At 46.5% G+C, this 18,912-nt stretch overlaps 10 protein-coding genes across 10 annotated transcripts; 5 read left to right on the top strand and 5 right to left on the bottom strand.

Moving 5' to 3' along the window:
* Positions 1-528: 528 nt before the first annotated feature.
* On the bottom strand, positions 529-1,551 carry N7516_007195 (putative mitochondrial folate carrier protein Flx1; the record flags this gene model as incomplete). Its single annotated transcript, XM_057219915.1, has 3 exons — positions 529-1,070; positions 1,139-1,378; positions 1,542-1,551. Coding segments are annotated over 3 exons (792 nt in total), but the record flags the coding sequence as incomplete, so codon positions are not given.
* A 1,268-nt stretch (positions 1,552-2,819) lies between these two features.
* Positions 2,820-4,013, top strand: N7516_007196 (U2 snRNP complex subunit HSH49; the record flags this gene model as incomplete). The annotated part of the gene is made up of 4 exons (XM_057219916.1): positions 2,820-2,839; positions 2,889-3,264; positions 3,332-3,686; positions 3,814-4,013. The coding sequence occupies 4 exons, from the start codon at positions 2,820-2,822 to the stop codon at positions 4,011-4,013; spliced, it is 951 nt and encodes a 316-aa protein (XP_057074007.1).
* A 542-nt stretch (positions 4,014-4,555) lies between these two features.
* Positions 4,556-5,076, bottom strand: N7516_007197 (DUF2015 domain-containing protein; the record flags this gene model as incomplete). Its single annotated transcript, XM_057219917.1, has 2 exons — positions 4,953-5,076; positions 4,556-4,875 (listed from the first exon to the last, which is right to left on the bottom strand). The coding sequence occupies exons 1-2, from the start codon at positions 5,005-5,007 to the stop codon at positions 4,556-4,558; spliced, it is 375 nt and encodes a 124-aa protein (XP_057074008.1). The 5' UTR covers positions 5,008-5,076.
* A 422-nt stretch (positions 5,077-5,498) lies between these two features.
* Positions 5,499-6,334, top strand: N7516_007198 (uncharacterized protein; the record flags this gene model as incomplete). The annotated part of the gene is made up of 5 exons (XM_057219918.1): positions 5,499-5,541; positions 5,631-5,725; positions 5,810-5,833; positions 5,948-6,069; positions 6,163-6,334. 5 exons carry the CDS (start codon positions 5,499-5,501, stop codon positions 6,332-6,334), a joined length of 456 nt encoding a protein of 151 aa, XP_057074009.1.
* Positions 6,335-7,178: 844 nt separating this feature from the next.
* N7516_007199 (malate dehydrogenase) lies at positions 7,179-8,580 on the top strand (the record flags this gene model as incomplete). Its single annotated transcript, XM_057219919.1, has 8 exons — positions 7,179-7,191; positions 7,242-7,273; positions 7,354-7,464; positions 7,524-7,611; positions 7,677-8,054; positions 8,103-8,187; positions 8,240-8,384; positions 8,440-8,580. 8 exons carry the CDS (start codon positions 7,179-7,181, stop codon positions 8,578-8,580), a joined length of 993 nt encoding a protein of 330 aa, XP_057074010.1.
* Positions 8,581-9,057: 477 nt separating this feature from the next.
* On the bottom strand, positions 9,058-9,859 carry N7516_007200 (trafficking protein particle complex subunit; the record flags this gene model as incomplete). The annotated part of the gene is made up of 4 exons (XM_057219920.1): positions 9,058-9,189; positions 9,248-9,337; positions 9,434-9,551; positions 9,636-9,859. 4 exons carry the CDS (start codon positions 9,857-9,859, stop codon positions 9,058-9,060), a joined length of 564 nt encoding a protein of 187 aa, XP_057074011.1.
* Positions 9,860-10,345: 486 nt separating this feature from the next.
* N7516_007201 (uncharacterized protein) lies at positions 10,346-12,305 on the bottom strand (the record flags this gene model as incomplete). Its single annotated transcript, XM_057219921.1, has 6 exons — positions 10,346-10,823; positions 10,877-11,102; positions 11,161-11,266; positions 11,337-11,653; positions 11,710-12,033; positions 12,164-12,305. 6 exons carry the CDS (start codon positions 12,303-12,305, stop codon positions 10,346-10,348), a joined length of 1,593 nt encoding a protein of 530 aa, XP_057074012.1.
* A 422-nt stretch (positions 12,306-12,727) lies between these two features.
* On the top strand, positions 12,728-13,241 carry N7516_007202 (DUF2423 domain-containing protein; the record flags this gene model as incomplete). Its single annotated transcript, XM_057219922.1, has 3 exons — positions 12,728-12,911; positions 12,971-13,006; positions 13,108-13,241. The coding sequence occupies 3 exons, from the start codon at positions 12,728-12,730 to the stop codon at positions 13,239-13,241; spliced, it is 354 nt and encodes a 117-aa protein (XP_057074013.1).
* A 1,891-nt stretch (positions 13,242-15,132) lies between these two features.
* On the top strand, positions 15,133-18,153 carry las21 (mannose-ethanolamine phosphotransferase LAS21; the record flags this gene model as incomplete). The annotated part of the gene is made up of 7 exons (XM_057219923.1): positions 15,133-15,329; positions 15,394-15,438; positions 15,508-15,796; positions 15,865-15,992; positions 16,048-16,418; positions 16,528-17,526; positions 17,612-18,153. 7 exons carry the CDS (start codon positions 15,133-15,135, stop codon positions 18,151-18,153), a joined length of 2,571 nt encoding a protein of 856 aa, XP_057074014.1.
* A 118-nt stretch (positions 18,154-18,271) lies between these two features.
* N7516_007204 (uncharacterized protein) lies at positions 18,272-18,849 on the bottom strand (the record flags this gene model as incomplete). Its single annotated transcript, XM_057219924.1, has 2 exons — positions 18,272-18,608; positions 18,671-18,849. 2 exons carry the CDS (start codon positions 18,847-18,849, stop codon positions 18,272-18,274), a joined length of 516 nt encoding a protein of 171 aa, XP_057074015.1.
* Between the last annotated feature and the right edge of the window lie 63 nt (positions 18,850-18,912).

Raw genomic sequence — 18,912 nt, forward strand, 5'->3', positions numbered from 1 at the left:
AACGCCCCTAGGCGCTAGAGCCTCTGGATCGTCTCAGCAGCAATGGTAGGAATTTCTTGCTTCTTAATAGCCTGGATAGCTAATAAAACCCTACCCTCTTGCTCTGCTAAATTTTTAGCTGATTGAGAGCGAATTGGTGGCATGGTAGGGGGTTGATTTAACTAAGCGCTAATTTACTGGACGCGATTTGGTTGGGGTGGCGGCTTGGTGTGAAATACGTTAGCTATTAGGACTACCCTAGTTAGATTAGGAATACGAAGGATAGGCGATAAATGGAAGAACGGGACTAAGCAAACGGGCGAGCCGAGGAGTTGCCTAGTTACGCCTAATTAGGATGTAGACTCCCGTCTATAAACGGAGGAAAGGGATATATATATAGAGCTAGTCACCAGGCCTACCCTTCTCTCTCTATCAATAAGATTCCGCATTGCCAAGTGCCCACTACCACCAACTGGCTAGTCGTAGATGACACTGTCACAATTAGTAGGAAGTATTCCATGGATTTTCCGCCAGCCGGAATAGGTAGACCTTGGTATTCTCGTATACCAGGAAGGTAACCCACGTACTTGGAAGGACCCTGAACAGATTTGGACCAAGACCCTTATAGAAACCCGCAATCCCCTCTTGGGCCCATACCTGGGAAAAGACATCAATGGCCCCACGGTAGATCAGGTGGGCCTCATAAGTTTGCAACCGGGACCTAATTACTTGGTAAGGATACGTCACGCTGCCAGCGAAGACTTTTGATAGACCGGAGATGACCAAAAAATCAAAATTACCCAGTGCCCGCTCGGGGCCCAAATGGTTGCTCTCAATTGAGTCCTTGGTATTCATCGACCGGGATCTGAAGAGTTTCAACTGCTCATATGCCATAAACTGAAGGGCACCATGGCTGACGCCAAATAGGGCTGGTATGAGACCTCGGTAGAAGCCGGGTATTCCTTCCATCTGGTATATCTGTTTGGCCCCGGATGCAAACGAAGAATATGCCCCTGGAGCATGCGAACCTGTTGACAACATGCGAGTTTTGATCACCCAGATTGGATTGGTGAGGACCGACGTAATGACGCCTATGGAGTTCCACAGGTTAACTGAGGAACAGAGAAACGATGCTGAATTGGACATGAGATGTGCATACCTGCACTGCCAGATGCGAGAAGATAATCAGACGATGTGAGAATCTGCTCCCTCTCCTCGCGATAGGCTCGAATAGTATCCTTCAAGCTGCTGTAGCATAAAAAGTACAACCCCCAACTTGTGGAATTTCCGATAAGATTGGGGGTAAGTCCTCGGTAAAAAGCGGCATAGCCACCCTCATGAGAGAAGATATTGCGAATGATTCGTAGTGAACTCCCAAATCGGGAAGATGATCGATCGACTACATATATGAAAACAGGGTTAGTCACTCTATAACCCAAGGGGAACCAAGATAATATTGAAGCTTGCCTTGTAGCCTTGTTTTGACCATGTCAAGAGGATGTAGAGACAGAGTTGACACAATTCCCGCTGTGAATCCTGCTACGGTCTCCACAAAGGATGACGAGAAGCCATCTTGACTAGTCATGAACCTGCCTTTAGACAAAGATACAAATTCGAACAGCCCAGAGATAGATGGAGACACTGGGGGAGAGTGTACGGAGAATGATGTCAGAGCAGAGGAAGATAAAGAAGATAAAGAGAGAATTCCAAGGATGTCAGAACATGTGACCGCTGAGTAACTCCGTATGGAATATATGTGCACCACAACACACCTTCTGCATTTACACAAAGCTTAGTGTTTAGTGTTTACTATGAGATATCACAGGATTACAGCAATTCCGTACCAAAGCAGACAAATATTCGGCCAAAGACTTTAAAAATACAAAACCATCCAGCTTTCACAAGCTTCAAACAGTGGTATCCAGAGATTCAAACCCATTATTCCTCACAGAGGGCTCTCACAGAGGGCTCATAGAGAGAATAATCGAAAGGTCATCCAAGAATATACTGGGCCATATCCATCCAACCCACATATCCAATATCATTTCTCCAGTCAACACGTAGTTTACGCAAGAGGCGAGAACAATCTAGGTGTCAAGTTAGTCATAACAGCTGGAACCCAAGGAGTTTTGAGACATACCTGAACAGTGTTGGCTTGGGCTCGCTATAGGTGTAGCCTATGGTTTTTCTTTTGGTTAACTTATTGTGTCAAGAACACCAAGTGTATATACATACCCAGATACACGATCAGAGGCAAGTATCCACTAGATGGTTATCGCTGGTTAGCTCGGAGGATGGCATGAAGGTGATACGAGGCTCACTAGTGGATTGCAACCCGAGAAATATCGATGACCTTGGAGACGCGCTCCTAAACAGATTAAAAAGAGAGAGTTAGAAAACCGGTCTCAAGGAGGATCAGATCGGGTTTGCGACGAACCTTGGTCTCCTCTGAGAATTGAACCATTGTGAATTTATGAGAGTGAGGTTAGGGAGGATTTAAAGGAGATCAAGGAGAATAAATTGGAGTTTGTTCAAAGTCGATCCAAAGGAACAAGTGGGAGATGTGGTTGATAGGTGAAGTGGAAACAGGGAGGATTTGCGGAATCAAAAGTTTTCGGGAAAGGTCACTGATCTTCCCTTAACTCTCCGGCTTTCCCTTCACTTCAACACTTTCATACCTCATTACCTCTCCACTTCCACTCAAATTAGTCTACTTTGTTGCTCCAAAGTTTTTACCACCGGGAATTTCACAGCTTATCAATTCTACTTGGATCTTTGAGTCCTTTTCCTTCAGGGGGAGCTTTTCCCCCCCACCCCTCTCCAATTAATTCACTGGCGCCATGTCGAACGCAAGGCATTGGTAAGACCCTCTTTCCTCATTATAGGATCCTGATGCTAACTCAACCTAGGGAACAAGATAAAGAGGCAACCGTTTACATTGGAAACCTTGATGAACGGGTCTCAGACAGCCTAGTATGGGAATTGATGCTGCAGGTTGGGCGCATTGTCAATGTCCATCTACCCAAAGACCGGGTCACGCAGTTACATCAGGGGTACGGGTTTGTCGAGTTCATCAGCGAGGAGGATGCCGAATATGCATCAAAGATCATGAATGGAGTCCGTCTCCACGGCAAGCCTATTCGTGTTAACAAGGCATCAGCCGATAAACAAAAGACTGTGGAAATTGGCGCAGAGCTGTTTGTGGGTAATCTTGACCCTATGGTTGCCGAGCAGGTTCTATTTGATACATTCAGTCGCTTTGGCAATCTTGTCAATCCCCCTAAAGTGAGTTCTTCCCCAGTACTAATAAGGTGGACACCGTTAACAGTGTGTCTTTTATCATCATTATTAGATTGCTCGTGATGACAATAATCTGTCCAAGGGATACGGATTTGTGTCTTTTGCCGATTTCGAATCCTCGGACGCGGCCATCTCCAACATGAATGGCCAGTACCTGATGAACAAACAGGTTTCGGTGCAGTATGCGTACAAGAAGGATGGGAAAGGCGAGAGACATGGTGATGAAGCGGAGCGAATGTTGGCAGCCCAGGCTCGCAAACATAATGTACAGCCACCCACTCAGCAACCTCCGCAGTTCCCTGGCGCTGCCCCTGGTGTATCAGCAACGCCTGTTATGTCGAACGGCGACAGCTCTCGACCCTTGGGCACAGCCCCGCCTCACACGCCCGATCTAGGCATGAATCGGGGTATGCCACCAGCTATGCCCTACCAGAGTGCACCCCCTCCAATGCCCTACCAGACCGCTCCCCCTCCAAACCGACATGTTCCACCTCCCGTCCCTTCACTCAATACCCCACCCCCCCGGACTCCCAGCCCGACCCCCGCCTTCTCAAGCTGGCTACGGCGGCCCACAATCATTTTTACCACCTGGATTCAATGGTGCAGGCCAGCCGCCCTTCGTCCCACAGGCTGCAACTCCCCCTGGGTTTGCGCCGCCTGGATTTGGACCACCAGCTGGGGCGCCTTCATTGCCACCGGGATTCCAACAGCCTGGATACGGAGGCGCTCGGTGATTCCCAGTGGCTTTCGATCTTCTTTGAAAATCAATCTCCCCCACAAAAGCTATGAGCCCTTGTCACTATTCTCGTTACTACGGGAAGTAGAATTCTACCTTTCTTCCCTTTTTTGACATGATTTGATGACCCAAGAACCAAACCGGTGGTCCGTGTGTTTGATCTTCTCATCTTGTGTGGCTACCTCGAACATGTTTAGCCGGGGTGGGGGGTTGGATCATTGACGCGGACTGGCTGTTGGCAGTGCCGGATGGTCACATGTAATATTAAGTGTCTATTGGACACGGAGAAAAACAGACAGACTTGTTGTTATTTTGATAGCACGTCAACTTAATAGGTTTCAATTGCCATGGATCATTCACAGACACAAGAAATCTACCGGCCGAAGTGGTAAGCCGTAGTAACCCAAGTGCTCCGATAGCACAGATGAGATATTACTGGGCAAAAGACATGACCTGTTTGTACGGACTCTGCTAGCAAGATGTCCGCTTTCACAATGACCAAGGAAACATTTTAGGATTGGCGACATGGTTGTAGGCTAATCACGAAAAAGAGACGAATTTGGGGTCCCTTGGCCGGCCGTCAGGCCCGATGTTATTCTTTGCAAATCGTTTCTCCGTGTATATTCGCCGTGCTTCATCAAAATTGACCTTTCGGCTCTTCATAATTTTGATCACCTCGGTCTTTGCTTGTTGGTCCAAGCCAGCCCTCGAATCCCCGCCTGCAAGATTGGTAGTAATGTCGAATTGTGACGAGCTGAGACCGGCCTCGAGATCGGCGGTAAAACTTGATGGGAGGCGATGATAGAGATAATCAGGCACTTGGACTAATGGCATCCATCGTGACCGAGTAAGGTATAACGCTATAGTGTAATTAGAACCAAACTTGTTATGAATGATTGCTTTGTTCCCTGTGGACTTGGAAAGACATTTGACCTACCTGTCCCGCCGACGATAACTGAAAAGAGTAGGAAATAGAAGAGAATGTAGGTCATGATGGTGAGTGATACCGGTGAAGATTCCGGCGTGTAGTAACTAACGGTAGTATAGAGTTGTTTTGCGATACTGCGAGGTAAGGAGAAGTAATTCGCCAAAGAGCTAAGAGATGACTTGTCCCATCAGGCAATAAGCGGTTGATGAAGAAGGCATAGGAATATTAGAAGTGGTTCTAGAAAGGAGAGTTTGGAGGGGGCAACGTCAGCATCGCGTTCATATTATTGGCAGCCTGGAGGTCGCCGGATGCTGTCAGTTATGCCTTAGAAAATAGGCAACGAGGGATGACATGATTCAGGTATTCAGGTATTCAGGTATTAAGGCACCAAGGCATCAAGGAATCAAAGCTATTCCTAAAGTAGCCGCCTTAGCGAGACCCCGTCGAATCTGAGGTCTTGGCATTCGAGACACACACAATTTGATCGACGTGAAGACGGTTTTGATAGTGATTTCGATCTTTCAATTCTCCAACTCAACATCCCCTCTCATCACAATGGCCTCAAACATCTCCAACGATCTGGTCTGGCAGATCACCCGTATGTCCGATTCTCCGACTTTTTCCTTTTCGAACTTTTATGTCATAGCTTTTGGAAACCGAACTCTAGCTCATCAATCTTGGGAATAGGCAACCAGAACTCCTTCCTGGTTAACCGCAACTCCGGCGGTGGCTTCCAGTTCTCCCGGGACCCCATGAACCTGCTGAACAAGCACTCCTACAAGGTACGGGCCTCGGGAATTAGACGGAATGGATGATGCTCTCCGGGAATGCATGGCTAACGACGGACCCTTCTGGGCGCATTATAGTATGCCGGTTATGCCAACAACAAGGTAATTATGCTCTACACTGCTGGTGTTTTCCCCTTTGTTTTCTTAAAAAGAAAAAAAAGGAAAAAAGGAAAAACAAAAGAAAAGAGTATGTGGCGCTAACTATTATACCTTCAGGCTGTCGGTGTCCAGGCCACTGAGAACGGTGTTGCCGTGACCACCAAAAAGCCCAGCAACCCCCAGCAGCCCGCTCAGAACGTGGTCACTGTGACCTACGGTCCCAGCACCTCCACCCGCAAGTAAGTGGAATGGAATTCCTTCTTCCCCCTCCCAGACTTGGTTTGGTGTATGTTACTGTCACAACCCAGTGCTAATCATTATCTGCTCTTCAGGATCTACAAGGGTGTTGCCGACAAGACCGCTAAGAACAGCTACCGTGCTGATCTCCGTGAGGAGGCCGTCGCCCGTGTTAGCGCCGTCCGTCGCTCCCAGCTCCCCAAGAAGGATACTCCTGCCCAGAAGCCCCGTGGCGCTAAGGCCCGTAAGGCTGAGGAGTCCGAGTAAATTTGGCTCGACATGAGACTGAATTGTGAACTATGAAGGATCGGGGATTTTGGGGTGGGGGGAGGAGACTTGATAAGGCGTATGTAAAACGCCATGCTGGACTTGGAACCCATGTAATCTAGCAGTCTTGCCTCCCAAGGTCCAGAAAAATCAAAATACAAAATCAGTGTCCTCTCTGATACCTTCTAAAGAAAGAGAAAAACAGAGAACAATGTCCTGTGAAATGGAAACGGAAAAGAAATTAGCCAATTAGCCAATTAGCCAATTAGCCAAGGGTATATATTCACAACCGACTGGTCCGAGTCACAATGTCTGGTTTAATGAGAAGATGATAGTCCGCATTTTCCCGATATGACAACCCGGTATAGCCCGGGGGAAGGGTGGAACAGTTCAGGTTAAGGGAACGAGAATTACCGGGGAGATCATTTGGATCAAGTATTGTATTGGGGATTGAGGGATTCATGTTAAGATATTAATAGTTAGGATAGGATATACTAGTTGGCCAAAATATCAGTCAAATATCAGTCAAATATAAGCCAAATAAAACAATTAAATATAACTAGATATAACAAGAGATAACAAGATATAACTAAAACAACTAAACCAACGAAAATCAAGGCCAATAAAGTGATGTCGACATAAAAAACACCCGTGGACCTCTCCAAGAAAGATCTGGGGTTGCCCCTCTCTCTCCCAGCACTTGCCCCTCTTATAAATCGTCCCCCTCTTCAAGCTTCCTTTCCTCCCCCATATTCCCCCCCATATTCCCCCTATCCATCATCTTCTTCTTCTTCTTCTTCTCCCTCTCTTTACACACATACACACATACACATAATAATTCATCATGGTCAAAGCTGGTATGTTATTCGCTGGTGTTTTGATCCATCATTTGCTAATTTGTTATTAGTTGTTCTTGGAGCTGCTGGTGGCATTGGCCAGGTATGAACAACAACAACCCCCCCAACAAACACCCAACTCATTGAGTCTCTTATTATGAGCTCAACTAATACATCATTTAGCCTCTCTCCCTTTTGCTGAAGGCGTGCCCTCTTGTTGATGACCTTGCCCTCTATGATGTTGTCAACACCCCCGGTGTGGCTGCAGATCTCTCTCACATCTCCTCGGTCGCCGTACGTATACTCCCGAAGCATTGCGAATAAGCCTACTAAAAAAAAAAAATGTGGACTAGAAAATCACTGGTTACCTCCCCAAGGATGATGGATTGAAGCTCGCTCTGACTGGTGCTGACGTTGTTGTCATCCCCGCCGGTATTCCCCGTTAGTAGATCCACAGATCGGGATGTGGTGTTGGGTGTTTTGCTAACATCCAGGGTGACATCTAGGTAAGCCCGGTATGACCCGTGACGACCTTTTCAAGTTCAATGCCGGAATTGTGAAGGGTCTCGTCGAGAGCATCGCCGAGTTTGCCCCCAAGGCTTTCATCCTCGTTATCTCCAACCCTGTGAACTCTACTGTCCCTATCGCCGCTGAGGTCCTCAAGGCTGCGGGTGTCTTCGATCCCAAGCGTCTGTTCGGTGTGACCACCCTGGACGTCGTTCGTGCCGAGACCTTCACCCAGGAGTTCTCCGGCGTGAAGAATGCCGCTGATGCCACCATTCCTGTTATTGGTGGCCACTCTGGCGAGACCATTGTTCCTCTGTTCAGCAAGGTTTCCCCCAGCTTCCAGATCCCTGCTGACCGTTACGAGGCTCTTGTCACCCGTATGTGAACAGTCCTTTCTGTGGGAGGCATTTGCTGATATTTCACAGGTGTCCAATTCGGTGGTGACGAGGTCGTCAAGGCCAAGGAAGGTACTGGCTCCGCTACTCTGTCTATGGCCTTTGCCGGTTTCAGGTATGTTTCGTCCTGTTAACCCCGGGCTACCACGGTCACTGACAGATACTAGATTCGCCGAGGCTGTCATCAAGGCTGCCAAGGGCGAGAAGGGCATTGTTGAGCCTACTTTCGTCTACCTGCCCGGTGTTGCTGGCGGTGATGAGATTGCCAAGGCCACCGGTCTTGAGTTCTTCTCCACTCCTGTGGAACTTGGTGTAAGTCTTCAATTTTCCAGTGTGTTAAGACAACTAATTGACATGTTCGATCTAGCCCAACGGCGCCGAGAAGGCCATCAACATTCTTGACGGTGTGACCGAGCAGGAGAAGAAGCTCCTTGAGGCTTGCATCAAGGGACTCCAGGGCAACATCGAGAAGGGCGTTGAGTTCGCCAAGAACTCTACACCAAAGTAAGGTTCCCTCCCCTCCCCTGGTCGGTTTGTCCACCACGTATGTCGGGTGGATCTCTTTGTGTCGGTAGACTTCTCGCAGGTTTCTCCACGACTGCGATGACACCGGAAAATGGCAGAGCGTTGCTAATCAATCTTCTCCCGGAAAGATAGGCTTTAAATGTGAGACCACGAGTTTATGAACAATGAGCAGACACGAATAGTGTACGGTCCGAAATCAGATGGGTCAGGTTGGACACACAAATATAGTAACCAACCTGCGAATGGAAAGAAGTACAGGTTTCACCGTCCATATTTGCGCGTTTGCAGTATCCTGTCTCATGTAACCAAGAGACTTTGGAATGATCCAAGATCCTTGTAGTAAATTGAAGGAACCGGAACCACAAGGTCTTTGCAAGATGGAACTGTCATAAGTCATAGATTAGGCGTAAATTGGTTGAGCAACAGGCTAGCCCAGGCCCAGGTGCAACCATGTTCATGTTCAAGGCCGAGGCTGGAGAGTTTTGATCTGGAAAGTTGCACCTGGTAGATCTGAGGTCTCGGCCTGCACGGTGGTGTTGATACCCAAATTGGCCAACGCACCCCGGATGATACCACAAGGAAACCAGAGGTACTAGGTCAATCTGTAAGCCAAGATATCCACCTTAATTAGGCAAACGGGGAATGCTTACTGCCTGCGCCATGGATATTGCTTCACTCCGTACCGCCATGCTCATCCTACCAAATGGCCGGAACGCGCTGTCGGTCAAAACATAGACACCCTATGGATTATCGACATTAGTTTTATTGGAGACCTCTGTGCAAGTGCAGTAATGTCGTATCTTCCCAGACTACAATGCTCTCTGTATTGCACATACCCGATGGTTCGTTTTCAAATTATCCACCTGTTTCTTGAATAGGACCATCCACAGATCCTTACAGAGAAACTTGATCACATCGAGATTATCGGTAAATCGAGGACGGTCTCGGGCGAAGCTATAGAGATAGATACAGAGTTAGCACGCCGTAGGACAGCAAGAGAAAAGCAAAGGGGCTGCAAAAGGAGATGTTCGTGCTTACCGTTCCGCCAGGCCTTGCCCAACACGATAACCCAGAGACTCTAGACGAAAGAATGTCGTCTCTCTAACCTCTTCGTCTTCAGTTTCCTTTCCCTCGGTCGCAAGATCCTTTGCCATACGCTCGGCCATTGGCACCAATTCTATGAGTAGGAAGTCAAAACATGAGGAGCTGAAGACGCGGGCATTTGAATCAGTATTTAACGGGGAAGTTGAATCGAATGACATTATGAAAGAGTCAAATGTGATCAAATTCAAAGGTTGAATGAGCAAGGGAATCCGGTTGATGTACGAAATGAGGATGCGTTGATGGTCAGAGGAATTGAAATTGGGGGAGTTGGGGAGTTGGAGAGTCTAAGCTAACCTCCGCAGGCCGGAATCCACCAGATATTGGCCTCTTGATCTATACAACTCTTATACAACAAAATATAAATACTATCTATATGTATTGTATGTTATTTTGAAAAAAAAAATAATAATAATAAGAGTAATAATAGTTCACAATATATTTCCAGGCTAATTGGCTGGTTAAAACTAGAATGATACAATCCCTCTTGGATACATAGCCACTTGTGATATCTTGAAGACTCCCCCTGCCAGAAACTCCATGGAAATATGCACCAGAAAGAGAAACAACAGATGTTTTTTTTTTTTTTTTTCTGGTCCTCAGCTTGACACAAGCCTGAATAGAATAAAAAAAAAAAGATTCCGAATTCACGGTGGGTACGACCCGCCATTCAGAGGGCTGCTGGCAGGCGGCATGTGGTACTCCTGACGAGAAAAAGCTCGGGATGGTAGACTTGAAGCTAGTCTTTTAGGAGGTGGAACAGGAGACTCTTCATCTTCATCACCGCTTTCAGTCAGGTCGATGACCTGAGCAATAGGTCGCTTTTTGCTGGACATGCGCATTGCGGAGGACGGGGTTGATGCCTCTCGTGACTGCGACTGTGATTGCGACTGCGACTGCGCAGGTGTTCGCTCCAGGGCGAAGTTTAGGGGTCCCGGTTCCTGTTTTACAACGGGCATTCCTGGCTCGCTGATCTCGATCAAGTCGTCGTCGTCATCTGACGCGGGAGTCATCCCTCCCGGTTTTGTCGTGTCGGAGTCAGTGGGGCTTGACCATACACCGTCAGGTTCAACGGTGACTTGGTCGATGTCTGGTGACGTTGACTGAAGAATGTCATCAACATACCTACACAATCAGTCAGGAAAATAAACAGATATGTCAAGGGGATGTGGACTTACTGGTCAACCTGTAGAGACTCAAAGCTGGTCGATTTGGAACACACAGGGCACATCCAAGTTGGAGCTTGTTTTTGCAATTCAAGGAATGAAGATGCATCGAAGCATTGATTGTGTGTACAAACAATAGAGCGGCAAGGCACCTGTATGCGCAGGGTAGATAGAGGGCATTTAAGTGACATGACACTTGATGTCGCGACAATGTCTGAGTCATTCGCGCGATTTTTCACTGTATATCTAGATTAGCATAGTATCACCCAAGGAAGAGAACCAGAAGGGGTTCTTACTTTCGCGTAATACTTGCTCCTTCGAGATGAGTTTGCGTGTCTTCAATTGCGAGACAAGATCATCAGTGGGATGCTGCTTCACGAGATTGGCAAGCGCAAAGAATTTCTGTGTAAGAAGTAGTTAGTCAAACAGTCTAACACCTACTCTACCGAGTCGAAACGGAATGGGACCCAACCTTTTGTGTCAATGCGTAAGTCATGACAATATTATTTGGATAATTGGGTTTTTTGCGGATCCAGTTGGTGACATCTGCAGGTTGTGTAGTCCCTGGTCTATTTTTCAGACCTCTGAGATTGGCTTTGACTTCATCGAGGTTTACTTTGAGCTCCACCTGATGTGGAAATGCGATGTCCGACTTGGTGTATTGTGTGAGGCCCGAATCACCGGCGCAATAAACCATCACTCGAAGATTTGAGTCCGTTTGCAGCCTGTAGGCAACTTGCTGAGATAGCATGACCTTCAGTTCAACACTATCCCGTGTTTGTTCGCGAACTGGATAAAATTAGACATAGATGTCCCACAAGGTTCAAAAGAACATAGTAACATACCTTTACATTCCACGACTGCAGTCAAGGGCTCGAGGATTGTGTAAAATGGACTCTCTTTGAAAATCAAAGGACCTGGAGATTTATGAGCGGCCACAGGAGGTTTCATGAGAGGAGCACTCCCACCAGAGGAGTATGGGTGAGGTGACATGGAAACCCCAAGCGGTGCAGATCGAGCCTGTGCAGGAGATTGAGAGACAGGCGATGGCTGGTATTGTGGCCTAGTGGGTGATTGATACGGCACAGTGTTTGGGAAAGCAGTAGCGCGGATGCGCCTGGCCAGAGCATCGAAACTGACAGGGTCAGATTCCGCAAGGGATTCGATTCCTATTTTGTTGGTCAATATACGGGTTTCTGTAAGAAGGGGATATGCCACAAAGGCTTGAAGAAAAGATTGGAGACCATGCAGAGGATAGAATGAACAAGTCATAATAAGAGTCTGGGAGAATTGACGAACTTTGAATAATGCGGAGCTGTAGGGCTACCTTCAACCCAGATACCTGGAGGCCCTCATACCTCAACAAATCTTTTAGTTGTGGATTTGTGAGGGGTTTAATGAAGGCTGTCAGTGTTGCAACCTCTGACGATATGGTCGACATGACTGCTTCACATATAAGAGAAGTGCGAAAGCAATCAAGGTGGACTTGGTTCGGGGTTCCTCGATAGACAAGGGTCCAATTCAGCCAGGCCAATTGTAAGGGCTCTGCATCGATACATCTCTTGGCTGGATTGAAATGTGAGGGAAACGTCACAAACCCCAGTCACAAAAGGGTGAGGTCAAAGTCGACAAGACCCTCGGAGGTGAGGTGAACCTTGGAAGTGCGGTCTCCGGATGACATAAGACGAGCCTATCGGGGCGGAAAAAAAAGTTGATTGTGTTATCAGTTGATCATTTTATTTCCCACCCGGACATCAATTCATCTATTCATCTATATCCTCTCAAGTCTTCATACCTTTATTGACCTTGTTTATATTGTTTATCTTGTTTGTCTGGTTGATTTCCCCTTCTTATCCTCATAAAATGGCGAAAAGTGTCCGAGCCAGCGTTTCCAAGCGCAACAGAGCCAATCTGCGCAAGAAGGTCTTTGGCCCACTGGTCGATGCCAGAACCGAGAGACTCGCTGCCAAACTACAGGAGCTTGCATCACAGCCACGACCTGAAGCCCCTGTGAAATCAAAGATGGACCTAGCCGAGGATGAGGCTGGTATGTATACTACCCATCATTTTTCCAAGGATACCGACTTATCTCATATTCTGTTTTAGCCGAAGCAGCCAAGGCCCAGACTGGTGACAGCGAAGGTTAGTCTTATGGCAATTCAACTTTGGAATCGCACCTTTGTTTTTGTTTTGTTTTTTGGCCTTGAACCACATAATGCTTACTTACCTTCTTCCTAATACAGAAATGGATATCGACACAATTAAGAGCTCCAAGAAGAAGCAGGCACGTGTGCAGAAGCGCAACCAGAAGCCTCGCAACTCGATTGTCTTCCAAAAACGTCTATCTACAGCCAAGAAAGGTCCCAAGAGGAAGTGAAGCGCGTGCCGAGTGAGGGGCAATGGATTGGATTATTTGACGAAACGGTGTGGCGGAGAAGAAGAAAAAAGAAAAAGGCGTTTGGGAGTCCACGATTACACCTGCGATTCACGTACATATGGTTTCATAGTCTACACCTGATATACCATAACCTTTCATTACAGGCTTGAGATATTACTTGGATTTTGATCAGTGGGGGAAAAAGAACCCTACTAATGTACCGACAAACAACCATAGTCAAGATTAATTAACTGATTTATGCCTTCCTCCAGTCTTGTCAACTTCTAGTTCATGAATAGAAGAGTATACCAGAGTATACCAGAGTATACAATCCTAAATCCTACAATCCTACTCGAGAAGGCGGTGTGGTGATGGATCCCCCAGACAGTTCACGTCTATTGACATTCAATATCCAACATCCCCAATCTCAGATACACCATGTCGACAAACAGATTCATTCAATCTTTTACTCAAATTCCCAAGGAGCTTTTCCGTATGAAACTCCGGCACCTCCATTCGACTCCGGGCCCAGGCCGGCCCTATGCGACCGAAGAATCGCAGCTTCGATCTACTTACAACTGACGGGAAAGTCCAGCCGAAGGCTCTCAATCCAGCCTCTTATGAATGTAAGTTATTTATGGGCCCAAGATATCTCTCATCACTTATTAATATATCTAGAGCCGAACGGTGCTTCTATGCGCCCTAACACTGCGACACTGCAGAATCTTATAATATAGTTCAATTCAATTCAGATTCAATTCACTTTAGAAGTCCCTATACCTATATAACTAGTGAATCCTATATTATACGTATTATGATAGAAAGTTTCTTCCGTCTAAGAAGGGAGTAAGATCCGATTGCTATATACGATAATACTTTGATATAGTATTCATTTGTAAGATTGTCATATAAAATACTACGCTAGTTAATTGTGTACCAGTAAAAATTAGTGGAGGTGGGTGAATCTTTATAGGGTAGACTGTTGTAGACGGTAGAGCCCCTGAAATTGCGAACAAGAGGTTAGATGCTACACTAACTAGGTGCTAAGATAGGTGCTAAATTAGATGCTAAACTAGGTGCTAGCCTAGGTGCTAACCTAAGGCCATCGAGATCGCTAGCGTGTAGTAACGGCCAGAATTGGATTATAAAAGAGTAATATCTCGTCGCTATACCACTTATTTTTTTATATTAGATTAGAGGAGAGGAAGAGATAGAAAGTAGGCCTATACTACGTTTAGTAAATTAACCCATCGTCTTCTTATATATCTTCGCTCGGGGGTATAGAGGCTTAGAGTAAGCGACTATATAATAATCTAATTAAAAGTAATCAAAAGAGTTACTAGCTAACCGGGCTTATAAATATCGAACTTAGGAAGGGCAATATAGCTTGATACTAAATTCTTACGATGCAGAGCAAGTGGTGCTTACAAATGGACACCAATAAGTCCTGCTTACATACAAGAAGTTCAGTAATGACGGGACGGACATTCTGGTCGACATCACATGACTACCGGGAGAGGGATCCTAGAGCCATCCAAACTGGTAGTTGTACAGATACAACAGATACAGGAGGGGAGATGGTACAGTATGGTCCGATGTGAATGATGATAATTCAAGCCACCTACAACATACTAGATAGGTAACCGTAGATAGGAGCTAACCACTAGCTAAGGGGCTGAGGTCACATGACCTCCAAGCTACAACCGGAGAAGAAGATATTAAAGTTTCTTAGGTAACTATGGAGACGCCAATCATGTGACCAATGAGAGATCTTGAACACCACCTATCTCCTCGGCCAAACAATTTCGCGATATGTGCAGTTAACCAACTAATTTGAGGTTCTCTGACATAAAAGTTGCCCTGAGCTATAACGCCAAGTCCAATTTGCAAGATGGTGGGCTTTAGCAGCTGGGCGACAGTCATTGCCAATTTGCTGATTCCAGTGGGCATACTCACCTTCTCTTCAGGATTCTTCCCTTATAAACCGTTGATCCCTGGATTAGCGAATTTTGATGAAACAGGCGAGAATGTCACAGCACCTGCGGTCTTTGATAAAGTTATCTTCATGGTGGTAGATGCGCTAAGGAGGTATAATTCGAAACAATTCACCTCCGAGATATCCCCAGTAACTAACAAGGGTGTTCACTTATAGCGACTTTGTATATTCGAATGACTCGGGTTTCTTGTTTACACAGAGGTGAGTATGAGTATCACTTTCAAAACCCAATATTTAATTGTTTGAAATCAGGAACTGACTTGATACTAGCTTGATCCGGTCCGGTGCTGCACTGCCATTCACTGCATATGCGAGCGCTCCGACTGTTACAATGCCTCGATTAAAAGCCATTACAACTGGTTCAGTCCCGTCTTTCTTGGATGTTATTCTCAACATCGCAGAGTCAGATACCACATCAACACTGGCATACCAAGACACCTGGTTGGCGCAATTAAAGGCCATAGGAGGACGGCTTGTGATGTATGGGGACGACACCTGGCTCAAGCTCTTCCCGGGGATGTTTGACCGGGCTGATGGAACTACAAGCTTCTTCGTGTCGGTCAGTTGTACTTTAGGTGATTGTGTACCCGCAGTATTAGTATTGAAACTGAGATTATTCTCTCGCAGGACTTCACGGAAGTAGATCATAATGTGACTCGACACGTTCCAAACGAGCTTGCCCAGGATGACTGGTCTGCTTTGATCATGCATTACCTGGGTCTGGATCACATAGGACATAAGGCTGGCCCGAAAAGGTAAATACAGCTCCTTATCTTATTCTTCACCTGCTCTCTAATCTTCAACTCCTAGTCCTTTCATGATACCGAAACAGCATGAGATGGACTCCGTGGTGACTGAAATCTATACTGCAATGCAGCAACAAGACCATCTTCAATCCACACTGTTCGTGTTGTGCGGAGATCATGGCATGAATGAGGCTGGAAACCACGGCGGGTCCTCTGCTGGGGAAACCTCCCCCGCGTTGCTTTTCATGTCACCCAAGTTTGAAGCCTTGGGTGGCCGAAGAGAAAGCCCCGTGGAACCGTCAGACGATATGCAGTACTACCGGACGGTTGAGCAAGCGGACATTGCTCCAACCTTGGCGGGACTTCTTGGTATCCCAATTCCTTTAAACAGTCTTGGTGTATTCATTCCAGAACTTTTAAAGATGTGGGATCATGGTATGTGCTCTGTTCCTAACTGGCCAAGCGAAAACAACAACAACAACCTATTTTCTTTCTTTTCTTTCTTTTTTTTTTTTTTTTGATTCAGGAACTGACACGGAAACAGGTTCTCATAGACTTCAAATCTTATATCAAAATGCCGAGCAGCTGCTGAACACGCTGACAACTACATTCCCTGGGTCTACGTTTGGCCCCGATGGCACCACATCCTGCCCTTCAGGAGTTCTATCGGGTATTGAGGGAGCTCAATGTGCTTGGACTCGAGTCCAACAACTTCTCTCCACCAGGGATGAATCAGATGATCCTTACGCTACGGCTGATACCGCTTTGTTGCAGTTCTTAAGGATTGCACAGGAGGTCATGAGCCGTACTGCCAGTAACTACGATGTCTCTAAACTCACTCTCGGCCTGTTGATCACGGGGGTTGCAGGCCTGCTTGTACTTCCGGCCACATATAAGGAATGCACGCGTTACGGATCTTCCGGGATATTTTTGATGCTCATGATCATCACCTGTGGGATGATGATGTTTGCGAGTAGCTATGTGGAAGAAGAGCAACAGTTCTGGTATTGGATCTGCTCGGGATGGATTGTCTACCTGCATATCAAATCGCAATCGCAATCGCAATCATCTACAAGACCGATCTTACGCAACCGCTTTGGACCATTGATATATTGGTCTGACAAATGCATCATTCTTATGCTCGCAATCACCCAACGGCTCTTGCGACGGTGGAACCAAACGGGACAGAAATTCGCGGCCGAGCCTGATATTGCTCGCACCTTCTTTACACGCCATCCAGAAATCTTCTGGGGTCTTCTTATCCTCACGTACGTGGATGCTGGCCATCATCTTCTCAGGAGTATACCGATCACTGGAATATTGAAGCTCAGTGCCTTGGCCCCTGCCGTGTTGGCCTTTACGTTCAAATTGCACTTTGTGACTTCGGAATCCCCCGAACTCCTCGATGAGACGTTCATCTTGCAAATCATGAAGGAATGGCCCTACAGTCTATCATTGGTTTTACATGCCAGGCTTGTGTTTTATGGACTTGCTGTCGTTGTCCTGCTAGCGCTCGTTGGAAACCGATCAAGAGTTCCCCGAGGTAAGCCCACACATGCTCTCGATTGCCTCTTGGAGTTGGAGTCGTCACTAACAACAAATTTGTTTCTTTTTGTTTTTCTTTTTAGCACATGATACAATCCATGAAGCTCTGCACCTCTTCTTAATGACGCAGTCCCGTGCCACTAACGTCCCCCTGTTCCTGCTTTTCCGAATTCAGGCTGGCATTCTCTCTTCCATGAACCTCACAGGGATCGAAGTGACAATCACAACCTTGATCTTCCAATATATGACCTTCTTCGCGTTTGGTGGCTCTAATTCAATCTCCTCTGTGGACCTTGCTAGTGGATATAATGGTATTGATAGCTACAGCGTGGTGCTGGTAGGGATTCTCACCTTTGCGAGCAACTGGACAGGACCTATTTGGTGGGCTTCACAGAGCCATCGTCTCCGGCCGAAGAATCCAGACCAAAACCCCTCGGCACTATTGACCTTCCATGTTGCCATGTCCTTGGTTTCAGTTATGGCCGCCTGTACAGTCCTCCGGACGCATCTTTTCATCTGGACTGTTTTCTCTCCCAAATATCTCTACAGTATGGCGTGGGCCACTGCCAATCATGTTGCTGTCAATTTATTGGGCGAGGTTATTTTCTCTCGATCTCGTTCATAAAAACAATCTTTCTAGCCTTTGGAAAATACATGACTGGACATAAATCCCTTGCAATTCCGTAAAACACACAAAAACACACCCCCAAAAAGGATATTGTACATAAAAGGATATATAAGTTTCAAAATAAACCGCTAAACAAATCATCGATGGCGTTCTTGTTCTTCTTCTTCTTTTTCGTTTTGGAAACTTCTTGAAGTTTTTCCGTGGGCTTTTCTTTGGCTGAAGCCGTGGAATCCGACAGGGAAATCTTGACTGGGACAAGTGGCACAGTATCAATTCGATGAATGCGTTCCCCAAGATCTTCCTTTGCGACTGGAATAATCTTGGACTTCCTCACAGGTTGCATCTTCAGCTGATGACTGATCCCCGTGATTTTGGACAGTCGCGCCAATGCAGCTAGCAGTACGATTCCCAGGGTAGAGAATTGGTTATCGGCAACGACAGTTGAAAAAGCACTAAGAAAACAGTTAGTTTGCCTTCAACTTGATCCTCCCTTTGCTTTTTCTTTTCTTCATACATGTAACATCTGGGGATTATGGTGGCCAGGTGGGATATTACCCCCGATCGGGCGAAATCCAAGGTAGCGCGTTTCAAAATGGATAGCCATTTCCACCATTTGGTTCGACGATGCTGATTTTTGTTGCGATGAAAGATTAGATGTAATGTTGAATGAACTGCCAGGATTTCCTTGTCCATTTTGTTGTATATTAAGGAAGATGGAGGAAGATGAAGGAAGATGGAGAAAAGTCAAGGGGGTGT

This window comes from Penicillium verrucosum (assembly GCF_028828655.1).
Source record: "Penicillium verrucosum strain IBT 35672 chromosome Unknown utg000002l_segment0_segment0, whole genome shotgun sequence".
NCBI classification, from domain to species: domain Eukaryota; kingdom Fungi; phylum Ascomycota; class Eurotiomycetes; order Eurotiales; family Aspergillaceae; genus Penicillium; species Penicillium verrucosum.